This window comes from Exophiala mesophila (genome assembly GCF_000836275.1).
Source record: "Exophiala mesophila strain CBS 40295 unplaced genomic scaffold supercont1.2, whole genome shotgun sequence".
NCBI lineage: Eukaryota > Fungi > Ascomycota > Eurotiomycetes > Chaetothyriales > Herpotrichiellaceae > Exophiala > Exophiala mesophila.
The window spans coordinates 4,686,879-4,705,960 of NW_015622505.1; the positions used below are offsets into that span (position 1 = coordinate 4,686,879).

General features: G+C 49.5%; 6 protein-coding genes across 6 annotated transcripts; 4 read left to right on the forward strand and 2 right to left on the reverse strand.

The window, feature by feature from the left end:
- The first annotated feature begins 1,134 nt into the window (after positions 1 to 1,134).
- On the forward strand, positions 1,135 to 2,985 carry PV10_03436 (uncharacterized protein). Its single transcript, XM_016367886.1, has one exon. It carries the CDS (start codon positions 1,364 to 1,366, stop codon positions 2,414 to 2,416), a length of 1,053 nt encoding a protein of 350 aa, XP_016227404.1. The 5' UTR covers positions 1,135 to 1,363; the 3' UTR covers positions 2,417 to 2,985.
- Positions 2,986 to 4,192: 1,207 nt separating this feature from the next.
- PV10_03437 (40S ribosomal protein S21) lies at positions 4,193 to 5,004 on the forward strand. Its single transcript, XM_016367887.1, has 2 exons — positions 4,193 to 4,307; positions 4,427 to 5,004. Exons 1-2 carry the CDS (start codon positions 4,276 to 4,278, stop codon positions 4,659 to 4,661), a joined length of 267 nt encoding a protein of 88 aa, XP_016227405.1. The 5' UTR covers positions 4,193 to 4,275; the 3' UTR covers positions 4,662 to 5,004.
- Positions 5,005 to 5,290: 286 nt separating this feature from the next.
- PV10_03438 (phenylalanine-tRNA ligase, alpha subunit) lies at positions 5,291 to 7,114 on the reverse strand. Its single transcript, XM_016367888.1, has 2 exons — positions 5,552 to 7,114; positions 5,291 to 5,505 (listed from the first exon to the last, which is right to left on the reverse strand). The coding sequence occupies exons 1-2, from the start codon at positions 7,024 to 7,026 to the stop codon at positions 5,412 to 5,414; spliced, it is 1,569 nt and encodes a 522-aa protein (XP_016227406.1). The 5' UTR covers positions 7,027 to 7,114; the 3' UTR covers positions 5,291 to 5,411.
- Positions 7,115 to 7,750: 636 nt separating this feature from the next.
- On the forward strand, positions 7,751 to 9,083 carry PV10_03439 (uncharacterized protein; the record flags this gene model as incomplete). Its single annotated transcript, XM_016367889.1, has 5 exons — positions 7,751 to 7,938; positions 7,987 to 8,102; positions 8,173 to 8,343; positions 8,413 to 8,544; positions 8,608 to 9,083. The coding sequence occupies 5 exons, from the start codon at positions 7,751 to 7,753 to the stop codon at positions 9,081 to 9,083; spliced, it is 1,083 nt and encodes a 360-aa protein (XP_016227407.1).
- A 1,549-nt stretch (positions 9,084 to 10,632) lies between these two features.
- PV10_03440 (uncharacterized protein) lies at positions 10,633 to 11,883 on the reverse strand. Its single transcript, XM_016367890.1, has one exon. It carries the CDS (start codon positions 11,774 to 11,776, stop codon positions 10,832 to 10,834), a length of 945 nt encoding a protein of 314 aa, XP_016227408.1. The 5' UTR covers positions 11,777 to 11,883; the 3' UTR covers positions 10,633 to 10,831.
- An 881-nt stretch (positions 11,884 to 12,764) lies between these two features.
- PV10_03441 (uncharacterized protein) lies at positions 12,765 to 15,261 on the forward strand. Its single transcript, XM_016367891.1, has 4 exons — positions 12,765 to 13,686; positions 13,732 to 13,832; positions 13,886 to 14,082; positions 14,131 to 15,261. The coding sequence occupies exons 1-4, from the start codon at positions 13,509 to 13,511 to the stop codon at positions 15,125 to 15,127; spliced, it is 1,473 nt and encodes a 490-aa protein (XP_016227409.1). The 5' UTR covers positions 12,765 to 13,508; the 3' UTR covers positions 15,128 to 15,261.
- Positions 15,262 to 19,082: the final 3,821 nt, after the last annotated feature.

The window sequence follows — 19,082 nt, forward strand, 5'->3', positions numbered from 1 at the left end:
CGAGTAGCTCTCCCAAGAGTGAAACCAAGACAAGCCCACCCACAATCCCCCATCATGACAAAGCTAAGTGTGATAGCCATCAGCACGGTACGAATATTCACTCACTTTCATCCAGACTCATCTCTGTTGTTGGAACAACAGCCCAGCCAGCGTGAACCTCAATCGATGGTGGCACTCGAATTCCTCCGCCTCCTGCTCCTCCTTCGTCTTCGAGATCAGGAGATGGCGTATAAATGCAGCTGGACTAAGGCACAGAAATCGTAGGAACTGGGTCAATCATTGGTGCATTCGAGGAACTGGTGAAGTGGGTGAGGTGGATGCTTCAAACGACCCGGACTGGTGCAGGATCATTGCGGGATTGGAGAGAATCCAGGTATATAGCCTTTGGCAGATGCAATCAACATGGACAAAGTTTCGTTTGGTTTGCTACATTCCAGGCTTTTTGAGCCGTCTCTTCAGGCACGCTCTGCCAAGAACCATCTTCTTCTTAGCGCAACCTAGACAATCCGCCGGGCGCCCCTCGGGCCCCCGACTGTCCCCCAAAAGCCTCCCACCTATGGGAGGTCAGTATCACCAACACCACCCTCCAAATTACTCCGTAGTGTGCCCAACACGAGCGAACTTTGAGTTGTATTATTACTCCGTAGTAAGCAAAGACCCGGGTTACTTATGGGATCACGTGCTACAACTCTCACTACCTAAATCCACCAGGCGCACCGAGGACTTCAATAAGTAGGTAACCTGTTGCAGGACCTGAGGTCCTTGTCTCCTTCCTGAAGTCTATACCAAATATGCTTCGCTCCTGCCTGTATCCAGCCTGGAAGAGGTTTTCGCCGTCTTCCTCCTCCTCCTCTTCTCTCTCTCTCTCTCTCTCTCTCTCTTAGCCTACTGTAATATGACAACACAATCCAGGAGCACACTCCTGTCCCTCTTTATCATATTCTGAAGTATGGATAGAGAGAATCACCTAATGTCATTGTCATACTGTCTAGTGCCTAAGAGAAGAGAGAAAAAAAGAGGAGGAAAAGGAGGAAGACCTCTTCCTGCAAAGCTAGATACAGGCAGCGGCGAAGCATGTCTGGTGTAGACTTCAGGAAGGAGACAAAGTCCGCTCCTGCAATATAATCAAGTTATGGTTGGTGCACCCTGACGCTTCTGCATTATTGACTCCACCGCCATCGCCAGTTCGGATCTCCAGCTTTTCCTCCCGTCATTATTCAACTCTCATCCTACTTCTCTGTATTATCTGGCGCCGTGATGTTACTATACTGCATAAAGCCAGCCATTCTGTGCCCTTCTTCACACTCTGCTCTCCTCCAACCCACACCTAGATCTGTCCCCGAGAAGGCGCACATCTCTCACGATGACCGCGAAACAGAAGTTTCGGATCCTTGACGTCTTTAGATATGCACTGAAGATGTTCGAAATCATGATCCTAGCCATCCCGCGCATCAAGGGCACCCCGGAGAGCACCATAAACACCTCAAATCTCGGCAGTCCACTTCTTACGCTGCCAAACGAGTTGCTCTTTCTAATCGCCGGTTTCCTGGAAGCCGAATATCAACTCTCACTTCGCATTTGCTGCCGACAGTTTCGCCTCCTACTCAGCGATCTGGACCCGGCACTGAGTGATGTCAAGACGCGGCTGCGGTTCTATAAATGCCTCGAGCCCGACTATCCTGATTATCTTCCCTGCCCAACATGTGGAATTATGTTCAAATGGCGCAGTGTGCTTATGTGGACCCGCTGTCCACGTGAGGGTCAGCACCATTCTATGCCTAACTGGAATTCGGCGATATACGAATGTTGGTACTTGTCAGCAACAACTGACATTCGAATGAGTTCTCCATTTATCGAGTCGGTTTTTCGTGCTCACGAACGAGGTGAGCGATATGGGTATCCCGTGTCTTCCTTGCGATCGCGCGGACTGCATCGCAGAGGCTTCTTGTTCCAAAACGATGTACGCATGATTGATGGAGAACTTGTGCTTGCTACGCGATGGGAGCTGGATGCAGAGGTTCGAATGAATTGGGAGGACCAGGTCAGGCTCTTATTCCGGGCTTCTTGCTTGCATTGGCGATCTAATGGATGGCACGACAAGGTACCGGCGTTACTTAAGGGCGCGTCCATGAACATGAGGCCCTTGAAGCCTGCGGAAGTTGTCAAATGCTCCTTTTGTGAATGTGACTGGCAACTACAAATCAGTCACAAAACCGACACACATTTGAGGATAGTCTATTATGTCTGGAAAAATTATGGACGACGTTACGGAAAAAGGCAAGGGAATGAGCAAATCTTTTACCGTGAGCCCGCACCACCGCTGGACATCGAAGCAGTTTCGCAGAGAGATCTACGTGCTCTCTTTGAGTCTGGAAACGAGGAAAGGTCCAACATGGAGGGCACGGAGATTTGCTAGCGTTCTTTATCAGCGTTCATTCTTTCGAATGCGGTCGCGACGGGAGAGACTGCTCTGTTTCGCAGAGACCGGAATTGGTCCATGCCAGTGCAGTCAATATTTTTCCTCCTCGAGCTCCTCATCATCCGAACCAGCCCAGGCCCCTGGCATACTGTGCTGCACTAATCCGAGACGGATGCAGCCCGGACACAAAAAAGGCGACGTTGACGATTGTAATCGCCATCCACCATGCCGGTCGCAATATCTGTACCTCATGCCCATCCAGCCATGCAAACGTTGAGCGAGTATACGCCATTTCATACTCAGGATAAGGCGATAGGTCTCGCTCGACAAATCATACTCTTTAAAGTGTGCGGCGAATGCTTTCAAAGCAAGATTGGTTTCCTTGTCCGCATACCATGCTGCGGTCCTCATGTACGCCGTAAAGGCCATGTCCCCAATAAGGCATGGATAACCAAAGCGCTTATTCTCGATAACAATAATTTTACGTCGTCTGTCCCACCCAAGAGTGTGATAAGGAATGAGCATTTTCGGGAGTCGAGTACGGAGATCTCGAGGACAGATCTGCCCCAATCGTTGAACGTTGCAAGCTTCTAGCGTCGCTGTATAAATTTCGCGACAGGGAAGGCCTAGGCAGACCACAGATGGCGCATCAAGATGCTTGATGATTTGAAAGATAACATCATGGTTGATGGTCGCAAATGGGCGTGGCTTCGATTCAATCGGGACAGTATGGTAATAAGATCTCCATAAATGGAGCACCAAGAGAAAAGGCGACACTAGATCAAGTCAGCATTGCTGCGTCGAACTTTGCAATTCAAGGGGTTGAGAAAACAGGAGCGCACATAGAAGGAGGGAAGCTATCTTGGAGATTGTGGTAAAAGACAGCAGCTTGGGAAGTTGTCGTCCTAACGGCGGGTAATTGTTATGGTGTTTGCGGGTATGCTTTTTTAGCGCTTTTTGGGCTGCTAAGGTCGTCTGCTTCTGGGCAAGCGCGGAGGTCATCTTGCTGGTAGAGAAAGTCAGGATGAAGGGGTCCGGGATGTTGCAAAAAGTTTATGCATTTCAAAGCAGTTTATGGTGAGTCTTATTCAAGGCCCTTACTGCGATAGCGGCAATAAATACCAGAGGTGTTATGTGGTGAATGACTTGCCATGACACAAAGATGGTGACACTAGTAACACTGGGTCAACTTCACCTCTCGACCTCGTGTTCCTCGCAGCATCAGACAATTAAAGAGAAAGGACGTCACCCAGGCAGGACATCGAGCGTTACGCCAGAGTGTCTTGAAACATCCTTGAACATCGTCAAGGCTATTGGTCAATAACACAGATTTGCATCTTTGACTTTTCGGCACAGAAGACAATCACTTGGTATCCAACAGCAGGCAGAGCAGAACCGGAAGTTCATTGTTGCTGACTTTCTTAGCACGTTAATGAGAGTCGAGTCGAGTCGAGATCTGTTTGTATTCAGTCAGTGCATGAAATCAAGAGGAGATGGGCCAGAGCTTGAATGGAGTTGTGCCGTTGAATCTGTGGCAGTATTCGAATATTGTAATCTATATAGCATAAGAGACCTAACCAGGGGATTGCATACGATACGAAGATGTTGTGAGTATTGGAAAAGACAATTGAAGTTGAGAAGAAACAGGGGACGTTGGGCCAGCCAATCACATAGTGGTTATGCTTGGCAGCCAAGATTTCGTCCGGAGAAACTCAAATGCCGAAGGCGCAGGCCACACAGACAAAATATCCTGAGCGCAGTCTTGAGTGTTTCCACACAACCACATCGAATCCCGTCGCAAGGACAATCGCAGCACCCAAATCCCGTCTACACCGTTATCCTCGCATCTACACACCATGGAGAACGAAAAGGGAGAGATCGTCGATCTGTAAGCTATTCCCCCGAACCCCAGAACATCGTGTTCAAAGCGGCACAAAACCTCTCGAACCCCTCACCCAAAAAATGGTTGGAATCAATGAGAGAAGGAAAATTCTGACATGAATACAGCTACGTGCCTCGCAAGTGCAGCGCCACCAACCGTATCATCAAGGCCAAGGACCACGCCAGCGTGCAGATCAGCGTCGGCAAGGTTGACGAGAACGGCCGCTACACCGGAGAGAACCAGGTGTATGCCCTGTCCGGCTTCGTTCGTGCCCGTGCCGAGAGCGACGACAGCCTCAACAGACTCGCCCAGAGAGATGGATTCCTGAAGAACGTCTGGAGCGCACAGCCCACAAGATAAGCAGTACGGCCAAGGGGATGGGAGGAGAGAAGTGAAGTGAAGTGGACACCAAGCAGTGGAATGATGAGTGATGGAGAAAGTCATCCAAATTGACTAAGTAGAATGGAGGCTTCCCCAGGTGCTCTTCCTCGGTCGACCACCGCTCTTCGCAGAGCTCACGGATACGACGACGGCAACTACATCATGGATCTGGTACTGCGGAAGGATGGCATTCGGAAAGATTTGCTTTAGATCCGTTAGTCGCCAACGGAGATCCTAGATGTTCATGTGAGAATTTGACTCGGGCTTGAACTGAGCAAATAAAGAAATCAACAAAAGAAGCAAACTTGTCAAACACCACACATGTTTCCATCTTCGTTCAGTGCCTTTCAACTAACGTGAATTCGCAAGCCCGATTCTACAATTGGGAAAGGATTGTGCCACCCGTATCTGTGCTCTGATTCTTGATCTCGGAAGACCACAGCTCTTCAGAAGGCGGCTGATGGGGTATCCCATTTTAATGTTCGGCTTTTGTATGTACGAAGAATGTTCTACCTCCACAGTCATTGATATTTGTCTGAGGAAGCCTTGAAGTGCCGGGGAACGCAGAAAGAAGGATCGGTAAACAAACAAAAGAACCATGGACGACGCAAGTGGGTATCATTTCTAGCATTCTTTCTGTCTAGAACTTTTCCAGTATGCCATGCGGCGTGCACTCGTGGATACGGGACATTCATCATCCTTACAATGGTAGTATAATCAGTCTCGCGACTAATCTTTGTCAAGTCTGACGGCGGGATTGTTTTCAATGAAATTGAGATCAACTTTGTGCCCGAGCAGTTCACGAATGTTGTTGACACCATATCTTCAAAGGGTCAGTACTAGCAGGTCATGACAGGGAAGATACTCACTTGATCATCGTCGGCCTCTCCAAGCTTAGACCCCAGCCATAGATGCGCATATCCTTGGGAAGTCCCATGGGCTCTAACATTTCCGGTCTGAACATACCACTGTTTCCGATTTCCACCCACTTTTTCAATCCTTCGTGGTAACTGAAGATCTCCATGCTGGGCTCCGTATATGGGTTGTATGCAGGTTTGAATCGCAGATTTCTGATACCCATCTTACCGAAGAAGACCTCCATGAATCCTATCAAGCCTCCTAGCGTCAACCCCCAGTCCGCGATCACACCCTCGACTTGGTGGAACTCTGCCAAATGTGTTTGATCCACAGTTTCATTTCGGAAGACCCGGTCGATTGAAAAGTAACGCGCAGGCCTGGGGTTCAAGGCGAGCTTGTGAAGCATATATGTCGAGATGGCAGTGGTATGAGTTCGCAACACGAGTTTCAATGATTCATCCGCAGCCCATGGATATCGATATCCTATCGAACCAAATTTACCATCCTGGTGTACGGCTTTGACATCATCCCAGTACTGCTTATAGTCGAGTGACTTCTCCTTGGACTTTGTTCTTTTGTGTTTCGGCGAAGTTGGCTGTGGGGCACCAGGCGTTGCAGGTGAAGGGTCTTCGCGAGGAGGGTCGGCTTTGGGCGGATCTGAGATATAAAAGGTGTCTTGGAGGTCACGAGCAGGATGCTGTTGAGGAACGAATAGGGCGTCAAAGTTCCAAAAGCCGGTCTCGACGAAGCGATTGGTGGGCATCTCTTCAAAGCCCATCTCAAAGAAGATTTCTCGGAATTCGTGGCGGACTTTGTTCAGAGGATGTAGAGCTCCAGAGGGTGTGGGAGCACCTTTGGCCTTGAAATTATAAGGCTTCAATGTGGCAGTCTTCCATGCGCCAGACTGCAGCATCTCGGCCGTGAGATCCGTCTCTTCTTTCACAAATTCAGTGGAGAATTTGGGTCCTTTGGTGAGCTTGAATGCGATGATCTTCAAATCCACCACGTACTTTCTCTTCCTGAAATCTGCAACCACTTTGGGGTCGTCTAACGATTTGGCGGACTGGATCTGTAGCAACTGTTTTTGAACCTGGTCTTGAATGGTGTCTGTGGTGGCCCTGAGCACATCGCCATCTTTTTTGATCCATTTTGATTTGAAAGCGTCGCCAGAGCCGAATTTTGCAACGTTTGCGTCACCTACGGCGGCGGGGAGGTCTTTAATCTTCAAACCTTCAAGGGCGGCCCTGACAGCCTCGAACACTCTAGCGCCATTGCTACCATTTTCTGCGATATCTTGGCCTTCTTTTGTCAAACCCAACTCGATGCGATCGATCTGTTCGGCTTGAAGGTATTCTCGTGAACGTAACTTGTCAACGGCAGACTTGATCTGTACAAAAGTCGCCGTGGGGAATGCGTCGGAGGTGATGACTGGACCGTCGGCGTCTGCTAGGACCTTGAGAACCTGCGGTGTCAAGTCCTCGGCCATTGTGAGGGTCACTCGGTAGCCGAAAGCAGACGACCAAGTCGTGGTGAGGTGTGATCTGAGAGATCAAATGTGAACGTCGTTACTGGAGGTGGTTTGGATATATTTGACCATTATTTCGCAGGATGACCCCAACTGACGAGTCGAATCGGTAATTAAAAGCAGCGATATCTCTTGGCGGTATTTTACGCTAGACCAATATATGCCGCTTTAAGGTTGGGTAGAGGATCTTCCTTCTGGTAAGCATTGAATCTCACTCACGTCTTCCACTTCATCCCAAACATGGTCTCGACTAAAGTTCATTTATACTGCTCCTAAACCTCAGCTCATATCACATCGCCTTTCATTCCCCAAAAATTAAAGGCTGCAGCGGCTTTGTTTGAGAGACTGACACGATGCTTCACGGGAATATAACAGCCGCTAGATAGGGGGTCTTTCCTTGCGAGCGACACCGGCAAAAGATCTGCTATCCTATGCTCAAGGATCGTCCAATGACAAATCCATCATAATGTTACCGGTTAACCCAGTGAAACGGAGTGTGTCTTTAGAATTACCTCGGTCGCTCGTGGCAAAGTGAGTCTTGAAGCAAAGTTGACAGGCCCAAAGCGGTGAAATTGTTGTTCCGACCACCCGCTCCGGCGAATAAAGTGGTTCAAGGACTGTTGCTTAAGTGAACCTCGCCTTCGCCTCTGAACCATAGAATTCGCAAGCATGCTTGGTGAGAGCTATGGCGACCTCAATGATGAGTGTAATAGCCCCTTCCTTCACGGACCCCTCAGGATACCAGATTGCAGAACTTCCACGACCTGTGGTCACTGAGCCAACAGATGTCGTTATTCGAGTACATGCTGCTAGCATCAACCCTATCGATGTGAAGAAGGCAGCCGGGGTTCTCAAAATGGCTGTCAAGGAAGAGTAAGCAGAAACCTAACTCAGCAGAATTATGGGCTGATCCTACAAAAGATTCCCATATAAGATTGGATATGACTGCGCTGGTGTGGTCACAGAAGTGGGAAGTGCGGTGACACGGGTACATGTGGGTGACGAAGTCTATACGAGGTTGCCAGAAGTTGGTCGAGGTAAAGCTAAATCCTCCATCCAACATCAAACAAGCCTCGAGCGGAGTGTTGGCTGATGAGCAATGGCCAGGTTCATGGAGCGAATATGCTAAATGTGCGGAATACTATGTCGCGCTGAAGCCCAAATCGCTTTCCTTCGGAGATGCGGCATCATTGCCCCTGGCTGCTGTTACTGCATTACAAGCCTTTCGGAAATACAAGGGCTCGTTAGAGGGGAAGACGGTGTTTATTCCCGCTGGATGTAAGTCGATCCTGCCCCTTTTGCGCCTGGCAGCGATCTAGGTGAATTCTAATGAGAGCTGCTCTTCAGTGAGTGGAACAGGAGCCTCAGCATGCCAACTGGCCAAAAATGTCTTCCTTGCGGGCAAAGTCATTACTACTGTTTCGACTGCTAAGGTTGGCAGAGTGCCCGAGCTGCTCGGCAAGGGTGTTGTTGATCAAGGTATGGGTTTGAGACGGAATTCGTCCAGTTTGTGAAGCCAGACTGACTGAATGTGCTCGACAGTCATTGATTATACGAAGGAGGATGTCATGAAAGTCATTCCCCCAGGTTCTGTGGATTTTCTCTTTGACACGACGGGCGAGGCTATGCGCTTCCTATCCCTCATGACTCCCTCGACCAGCTTTATCGCTTCAATTGCAACTACGCCGTCCGGAAATACTCTTCAGCAGTCAAGTATCTTGCGGAGGCCAAATAATCCACAAATACCCTGGTTTGCTCGCATGTTGCTGAACGTCACAGACACCATTCGCAGGGCGAGGGCAAGCAGGTGGCACGTCGAGTATGAGTACTTTTTCCTCCAACCTAACGGCGTTGATCTCGATACTGTGACCAATGCCGTCGAAGAGCGGAAATTAGTCCCAGTGGTCGGATCAAGAGCATCGCTACATGACATTGACAAGGTCAGGGAAGCGTGTGGGGTTGTCTACATGGGAAAGGGGGGGATAGGAAAGACGGTCATTGAGGTTGTGGAATCATAGGCCGACTGGTTGTGTTCTTGCATTCCAGGCAAAGACATGGTACTTTCACTAATAAGTATTGGGTTGGTACAGACGGTCTCTCATTATGGAATGCATGATATCATGATTCCAAGAACTTCAACAACTCTTGGTTGACCTCATCTGCACATATGCTAGGAAGAGCATGTGGTGCCCCTGGAAATTCCTTGAGAGTTCCATTCTTGCAGAGTTTCACTGCCCTTCGCCCACTGGTGTTGATAGGAACTACTTGGTCGTCGGTTCCATGCAAGATCTATGTTGTCACGAGGTCAGCAGCGAGAACATGTGCTGAAGCTTTCTGGCACTCATAGAACAAGAGGAATAGGATACTTACCAGAATAGGGATGTCAGCGTTGCGCAGGTCTTCGGTGGTGTCGGTCTCGGAGAATGCTTTGATACAATCATAGGCAGATTTGAAACCGCATTGCATGCCCTCCTGCCACCACTTCCAAATCTTACCCTGGTTGACTTGGGCATCCGGACGATTGAAGCCGAAGAAGGGACCAGATGGAACGTCGATGAAGAATTGGGATCGGTCCTTGATCATGGCGTCACGGAAGGAATCAAAGACCTCCAAAGGCACTCCGTCTGGATTTGCGTCGGTCTTGAGCATGCCTGGTGTGACTGCAGAGACGAGGACGGCCTTGGAGACGCGGCTAGTACCATGTCGACCGAGAAACCTAGCAACTTCTCCTCCACCGGTGGAATGGCCAACCATCATGACATCTTTCAGATCGAGTTTTTCAAAGAGCTCATGGAGATCATCGGCGTATGTGTCCATGTCATTGCCTTCCCATGGTTGAGATGAACGACCATGCCCACGACGGTCGTGTGCGACAACTCGATATCCTTTGCTGGCGAGAAAATACATCTGGGCGTCCCAGTCATCCGAGCTTAATGGCCACCCATGGCTGAAGGTGACTGTCTTGCCTGACTTGTTACCCCAATCTTTGTAGTAGATCTCAGTACCATCCTTGGTAGTAATGTACGGCATGTTGGATCAGATTTGAATGAGATTGAATTTTGGTATCACTTACTTATTGGTGTTTTGCTTGAAGAAAATCCAAGGCGATATATACTTTAGTCTTCTCTTATATAACAGTCGTCGAAGCTTCAGGTTCGCGATATGTTTTAAATGAATCTGGCTGATTGATTCGTACAGGGAGACAGGGCGACGAAATGGAACTCACTAAGGGCACTGCTAGGGGGATGGATCTACCGTACGGGGATACTAGAATACTCTGCGTGCTGAGTCGTGTAGTTTGGCCCATGTGAAACCTTACCCACGAGTCAGCTGAAGGCACCTTGTGGGCTCGGATTGATTGAATCATGGAATCACAGGCGCTGGAGGGCCTCTCGCGGCACTGACGGCATCTATATTCTGCCTGTATCGGGAGAATCGTTTTCCCGAGATCTTTCAACATGGGCGCTGATGGGCTTTCGGCACTACTATCAACCCAATCAACGCCACCCAACAGAAAATAACGGATGTTGTAGATTTCAAGAGAGGAACTTGGAGGGGGAAGAATACATATTTGGCACAGCGTAGCGGAAATAGTTCCAGGCGTCAGGCTGGAAATGTTGTCATTTTCATGCTTGTCGAGAATTCTCCTTTGCACTTATCACGCTAGAGTCCTCTTGTCTTAGGTCTACCAACAACCAAGCGGAATTATCGAGCTAGTGGTTATGGGAAATTGTGACGTCGTTGCCAGTGCCAGGGGATAATCTGGTCATATCACATTCTTGAGATCCTGGCCGGCTAGAAATCGTCGCAGGTTGTATGCAATCAATGCTTCTGCGTCTTGTGGTCGGCCACCGGCAGCATGAGGAGAGATGATAACATTGGGTGCATTCCATAATGTGCTGGACTCTGGCAATGGCTCCGTCTTGAAGACATCGAGAGCAGCGCCACCAAGTTCACCTTTCTCCAGAGCAGCAACAAGTGCGTCCTCATCCACAGAAGTCCCCCGGCCCACATTAACTACCCAGGCATGCTTGGGAAGCATTTTCAAGCGCTCGGCGGAAAGAGCATCCTTGGTGCTTTCCGAGCCAGGTAGAATCATGACCAGTGCATCGGTCTGTGGTAGTAGCTCAGGTAACTTGTCCTCGCTGTAGACTTCAACACCATCGCGTACACCCGAGTTTCTAGCAACGCCCCGAACATGGGCCCCCAGGGCAGTTAGCCACGGAGCGAGCTTCTTCGCAATGTTGCCGAAGCCCCAGATCAGGACATTGGCATCGCGTAATGTCGTAAAGGCTCCAGCAGGTCGATCTGGTTGGGCACCGCCTAGATGGCCTGGCCACTTGCCCTTGAGTTGAGAGTCGCGCATCTCGTGAAAACGACGAGCACTGGCGAGAAGTAGTCCAAGGGTATGTTCCGCAACAGTATGGTCATGAAGACCAGAGCCGGTGGTGACGATGATGTTGGAATTGAACCCTGCATTTAGTACATCGTTCGGTCCGGCTGCCAGGCCTTGGATCCATTTCAAGTTTCGAAGACGAGAGGCTGCATCTTTGAGGTTTTCGGGACTGTTGACCCATGTGACAAGAAAGTCAGCGTCTGTGTGCTCTTCTGGAATGAGCTTCTTCACATCGTAGGCTTGGAGGTCCACTGAGAATCCTTGGAGACTGTTGACGTCAAGCTTCAACGAGGTGGGATAGAGTAATTTAGGCATCTTTGAGTTGTTGATGGATGATAACACCTTGACACTGAAAATTCAATAGTACTATCTGGAGATTCTCTGTTAGATTTCTCATCAACGATTTCAGAGGTTGGTTTATGTTATTTGGTGTGGAATAGTCTTCAAACCCCCACCTTGTAGCGGTGTGCACGTGATTCATCGGCTTTCCCCCCAGAAGCCGACACCCACATTGTCCCATTGTGGGGGTAGAAATTGGGGCGAGGGGGTCTCTTAACAATTGCCGGCCCTAGAGGTGGAGAGACAAACATGAATGCATCAAGTGGACGAAGAGTAGAGGTACATATAGGAGGTTCTAGGTATGTATATGATTAATCAGGACCTGCATGTAGATTGTTGTTTATCTAATCCCAATAGTCCAGATAGTCCAGGAGACATTTTCCTCCGACGGTGGCATGTGGCAGCCTTGGAGGGAAGACAACCCCTTATGTGGGTGTCCCAGCCCCACGTCACATTGCCAGCCAGATATAAGAATCTGGTGCCTCATGTCGTAAAGCTCCGTCATTAACCATATTTTATTTTAATTGTCATACCGTAGATTAAAAAGGTCTCCAGGGGCTGCTGGGAAGGCTTCACGTGATTGTAGTCGATGGCGCAATCGAGGCAGGCACGGGGCGGGCACGGTGGTGATGGTCGCAGCTGCAAAATAAATTCAGTTCTCCACGCAAGATATGGCAGGTGCTGTAATTACGGAGTACAGACAAGACCATACCTTAGGGAAGGAGCGACCTTCCACATGTTGGTTGGGCCCTCGGCGCCTTCCCTGTCGTCCCTGTCCACCACGTTCCTTCCTCAACAACAAAACTGATCGAGATTCACGACGACGTCAGTTGTTTCCAACGTCCTCGCTTACATCTTGACATCACGACAATCTTATTCCTTTTACTCGAATCAATGTATTATCATTCAACTCGATGATTTGATCCCCGGGTGCTGATTGTGCCTCTGGGGACCCTATGACGACACAATGGCGCCGCCTAGAGTCTTGTCTTTGGTCTGCCAATGTCTTGCCAATCTTCAACACTATTGCCACGCACGCGAGCCAAGGCAGGCCAGAAGTTAAACCACTGGCTTCTTTGCAGCTCCCTGGCCTTTCATTATGCCCAGGCTCCTGGATCAGCGGGAAAATCCCAGCAGGCCCAGCAATCTTGACTCGATGAGGTGCTCATCATCCAGCATAACCACTGTCGTCAGGATCCGGTATCTGTGCGGTCGACATATCCACATGGACTCTGCGCCAAACCCATGGTAACGACATCCACAATCATGCCATTTCACACCAATGCTGTGCCACCTTATTGGGGCACATTTCCACTCCCTTCAATGACCATCAACGGGTTTTCGGTGGCCGCCCACGCCTCCCTTTCGTGTTGAACGAGCATCTATCGGAAGCGAAATGTCTTGGTTCTTACAATACCAAGATGTCGATCGGACGCATCTCTCAAAAGCACATTAGTGGCGTTATGCATCGAAGTCATGTCTTTCCGAGGGGTGAATAATCCACTGTCCGACCATACGAGACGGCCTGCGCCACCACTTTAGGTAACGCTCGTATCTTCTTGGCCATTTCCGGAGCATTTGCCCTCGAGTATTCAGCAACATAAATTAAACAAACAGGCTTCCCTCCCCAGATCTTTCCCCAGCATTTCACCTCCTCCACAGTCTTCTGCTCCAGTCTCACTTCCCTCTGTCCAAAATCCCCATCATCATGTCTACCACACCCCCCTACGAGAAGGATACCGTTCCCATCCCAGATGCTGAGGTAGAAAATGCTGGGTCTTCTGATGTTGTCGACGAGAAGACGGAGCGCAAGCTCATGAGGAAGTTGGACCTTCGCATCATTCCCATGGTCATGTGGATCTACCTCATGAACTTTATGGATCGAGGTAGGTAGTGGACATTCCTGAAAATGACAAGTGCTGATCAAATAGTCAACATCGGCAATGCTCGTCTCTACGGCTTCGAAGAAGAGCTCAACCTTACTGGTGATCAGTATCAGATTGCTGTGTCTATCCTCTTCGTCACCTACTGTGTAAGTTCAACATCATAGACAGCCTCGCCAAAGTGGTATACTAACAGTCCCAGCTATTCGAAGCTCCTTCGAATTTGATCATCAAGCGCCTACAACCCGCTCGTTATCTGGCCGGCTTGACTATTGCTTGGGGTCTTGTAGCCACCTTTACAGCGTTTGTCAACAGCTTTGCCAGCCTGGTCGTCTGCCGACTTTTGCTCGGTTTCTTCGAGGCAGGATTGTTCCCTGGTGTCATCCTGTACCTGACCATGTCAGTTGCCTAAATCCGTCTCGTCACATAATTGCTGACCTGTTTTAGGTTCTATAATAAGAAAAACATTGCCTTGCGCAATGCCTACTTTTTCGCCACAGCCGCAATCTCTGGAGCAGCTGGTGGCTTGGTCGCCTACGGTATCGGCTTCATGGACGGCGCTGGTGGATGGCGTGCCTGGAGATGGATTATTCTAATCAATGGAATTCCGACAATCCTGACTGGACTCGTTGTTCCTTTTGTTCTACCAAACGATCCCCAGACTGCCAAGTTCCTCACCGAGACTGACCGACGAAACATGATTCTCCTTCGTGAAGCCGAGATTGGACAGACAAAGAGCGCTCAAGTTCTTCACAAAGAAGACGTCATGAAGGGTGTTAAAGATTGGAAGGTTTGGGTCTACCCTATCTGCCAATACTGCAGCAACACTATGCTCTACAGTTTCTCCATCTTTCTTCCCACCATCATCCAACAAATTGGTACTTGGTCTACCGCGGAAGTTCAGTGCCTCACCATTCCTGTCTATGTGACTGGCGCAATCGTCTACATTGCAGCTGCGCGTGTCAGCGACATTACCCAACATCGTGGTCTCTTTTGCATGGGCGCGACAGCGACTAGCATCTTCGGCTATTGCTTGCTCATCGCCAATGTCAACTCTCAGATGAGTTTCGCTGGATGCTTCTTTGTCGCTGCTGGTTGCTATACCGCAACAGGCACAGCACTTGCATGGCTTTCCAGCAACTGCCCACGATATGGGAAGCGAGCGATCGCAGGTGGTCTTCAGTTGACTGTGGGAAACAGTGCGGGTGTTGCCGCACCATTCCTCTTCCAGTCTATCTATGCTCCTACTTATTTCCCTGGATATGGTGCTACCATTGGTCTCCTTTCCCTGTCATTCTCCCTCTTCACAACCATGCATTTCTACTTTAAGCGACAAAACAGCAAGAGATTGGCAGGACTTGAGGACTGGAAGATGGAAGGCAAGACCGATGAGCAGGTTGCTGAGATGGGAGATGACAGCCCAAAGTTCATGTATACCATCTAGGGGCATGTCAGCTGTGAAATCCTCCAAACCCCCAATTACTCTGGCGAGATTTTTGGAATCTACAGATCTATACAACCAAGTTGCTGAGTCATGATTCTGTACAGAGATCATCGTCAATGTCTATAAAAGAGTCTAGTCTTTACTGAGCCACTTCGCTTCTCGTCCTTTGAGAATTTGTTCTTGGCATATTGTCAGGCTCGTAGCAAATGCATGCGCACATGGTACCTGACGGTGCTTTTCATGGACCCTCGATGCAGATCCCACAAGATGTTGATCCGGTTCTGGGGAACCTCTGGGGAAGTGATGGGGTGGATCTTGAAAATGAAGGGTTTCGAGGGGTTGGTCAGGATGCTTCGCGTGGTGGTCGCCAACGGCCATGCAGGACGAAAACAAGGTTCCGAAATGGGATTCCGATGGGATGCCGGATGTAGTATAGGATAGGAATCTCGAACATGATGTTTAGACGAGAGGTATCGGGTCCTTTTGGACCGAGATGTCCCAGGGATTGTTAGCGAACGAGTTAGACAAACAAACCTGCACGCCTATGCACCTATCGCCACCACCGTCTACAAGGCCACGAAATGACTTGACCAGCCCAGTATTCAAGATCAAAAGAGCAAAGGCAGTCTTCGGATCCGAAACACATGGTCTCCAATAGAGTGGCATCAGTGAGGAAGGGATACAAGGGTCTTGTTTACCAGGATCAACATGACTGGCAAGCATTGGGTCAGGAGAAGAAGCAGCAGTGCAGCAGTTGCATTGGAGCAGTGCTTAGGTGACTTGGTAAAGCAGAATCCCTACCGTGCCCAGTAATTCTTGTTGGCAGATTGACAAGAGACAACGAGAAGGGGGGGGGAGAGGGTCTCGGAATACGTACGCCGTCTCGGAAATGAGGGAGTAGGCCAGTTACTGTGTCTGGTGAACAGTAGGTATCTATCAGGCGTCCCAGGGTATGTGTGACGTTTCAAGATACCTATCTTATGTCCTACCTACCAGCTATCTTCTCACGCTACTGTACACATACCGTATGGGTATATGCAAAGGTCTAGGTACCTAGGAAGGCTGGTAGGGCTCCTCTCCTGACACAAGATAACATGACCGGAACCATCCCGACCCGACCCATGCTCTGCTTCGCCTCTGCTCTCCTCTCCTCCCGAAAACATACTGTACTGTACGTGAGAAGAGAATGGCGCAATCGCGATGGGGTATCAAAATCAAAAGACCGGCCACCCTGATTCCCTGAATCCCCACTCTGATTGGCGCTCGGCACGAGGCAATGAGGTCAATATGTTGGCTTGGCCCAAAAACCAAGAGAAAAGAACCCTTCTTTCACTTGTAGATACTCGTGGCCATATTACCTGTCTTCTTATCGCTACCTGTAACGTTGTCAAATTAATATAATGCCGGGGTGGGCAATTGGAATGGCCAAAAGGCCCCGAAGGGGGCCGAGGGCCGAGAGGGTCCTTCAGCCACTTTCAACCTAAGGAGCACCTCCGAGGCTCCGCCTCCACCTGGGGCCTTCGCCGATAAAGGCTTATTAAGCCCCGGGATATGCCTAAGGAGGCGGACGCCAATGTCTTTCTAGAAGTGGAAGAAGCCTTGCCAGCTTTGTCTACCTAGGCATATGTTATGAGCACTAGTAGCATGTCACGCATGCGTACGGAGTACAGTGTACTACCGTATTGCAGAACAATGGCCAAGACACGGTCCAATTCCCGTCCAAGACCCGATATGCTCTTCCGTTGAAGTTGACAATTCGACTCCGGACAAAGCCAAGAGCAACACAACAACCTCATTCGGAACACTACTCCTGTACTTGAAACAGAAGCATGTGTTTATGTACTGCTGGCCTGACTGACTGACTCGCGGATACAGGTGATAGTACACACCAAATATGGCGTGCTTTTGGACAAGCCTGGTTCTCACTGGCTGCGTCTCACCGGAATGATTCCACAGCGATTCCACAGCGATTCCACAGTGGGGATTAATTGAATCGCATCATTGAGCGCAGCACTGTCAACGAGCACATGTGTGTATGCATGCGTGCGTGTGATGGAGCGGATGGGGTTTTCCCTTTCTTTGGTGAGTATGTGAGCTTGATATACTTATTGCTTTTGTGTTGATTTAATTCGTGTCAGACATTAGTGATATCTATCGACAGGGCCACGAGCATGCATGCGATGGATCCCACACAGATTGTTTGTTTTCTCATGGAAACATTAATCTGATAAGATTCTTCGGACACGAGGTGTCTGTTGACGGATCCGAAGGTTGGCATCAGTCTGTGCTGTTCGTCACTAAGTACTGTCACGTCGAGACTGTAGCGTTGCATTTGTTGCATCGCTCGTCCCAAGCTTCCCCTGTCAAGGGAACTTAGCCATCTCATCTTTCGGACCCGATCAGCTTCCCTAGATCTCGAGATTGCAGACCGGGGGTATTTTTGTCAAGATCATACGATCAAGATTCGAGCCTGGCAATCATCCTGCCATTGAGATATCGTATCACAGGGGTTAAACGACACTCCTTGCCAAGCTTTCTAGAATCCATGTTCCTCCCGACACTCGATCTGCTTCTCATCATACCATATGTTGTCGACCTTGCTCCTCTGCCACAAAGGTCTGTAGAGACGTGTTCTACTGCTTCGATGATCGTGCGCTTTGTCTGGCGTTGTCGAGCTGTATCGGCCACCTCATGGTCCGACTGGGCACTCTTTGAAGGCGTTGGGTGCGCACGTGGAGTCAATCTGAAGCCCGGCTTGACAGATCCTCCTTTGATATCAGATGTCAAGTCACACAGCCTATCTTGACCTCTGTTCCCCGCCTCCTGGCGCCAGAACATATCTTGCCACCGTTTGTTTCGAATGACACGGTCAAACACTCCGACAATCCAACGTCAGAGTTTGATTTGTACCACTAACATGGCGCACCGCCAAATCTGCCATAATCTGCCCGAGGAGCTGTGTCACAGAACATGTTGACTGGACTGTCCTCCTAGGGCCATAGATGGGAACGTCGGAGAAATCGAATTCACCCACCTTAAAAGGTCGTCACATAAGTACGATCAGAGTCTGAGCGGATGAGAAACAAGATCCTCACATGGCCTGACGGCTGGTTAGTCCTTTCACACCGCCAAGGACGATGCTGCTGACGAGAGAATACAAAAGAGTATGGCTATCTCTTTTCTTCGGAGGATGTCCTATGCTGCGCAAAAAGGGCTTCGTACGACGAGGAACAGAATTCCTTGTCGATCCAAGTACACACAGAAGCGGGTGAAAATATACTGATACCAGTGAGCAGACCCATGTTTGGTTGTAATTCTCCGACATCCTTGCAGTTGATTGCCAGCGGTCCAAGGCGTCAAGGCATCTGGCAGTTGCTTGGTAGGTGACACAGATTCTCGCTTGACTCTCACATTGGACGACCGCCGCCACAGTTTGTGGGCACTATCCCCCAACCGAGACTAGGAAGGGGACGAGGGGCATAGTTCTTCCTTTTGAACTCATGTCTTTCCATTTCATCATTGCCAAGTCTGAAGAGTCTTTGCCGCTACCATACGACCTCATTTTCTCGACAAACCTATTCAAACAAGATGATGAGATGGCCCATTCAGGCAAGAACATGGGCTGCCACGTCCGTGATTGTGGCTCAGCACCATGCCGTGTCAGCTACGGTCGAGACCGTAAGTTGTTGCAGGGAGCCATTTGACATGTCGCGGTTGTGTCAAGGCCGGACATCGGTCAAGAATTCTCCATCCCAAAACCCACAACCATACTATCCATACGCAGCACCACAGCGTCATCAAATTCCCTTCAAAACCTCGGTCTGGGGTGTTGAGCAGACAATGCCAAACTTAGGCCGAGGCCAGCATGCCAGCCAACCATATTTTTGTATCAGGTTGAACCCGTGGTGTCACCATGATTTCCCCCTCTCGCTCCGTTGTATTGTCAAATAGACAA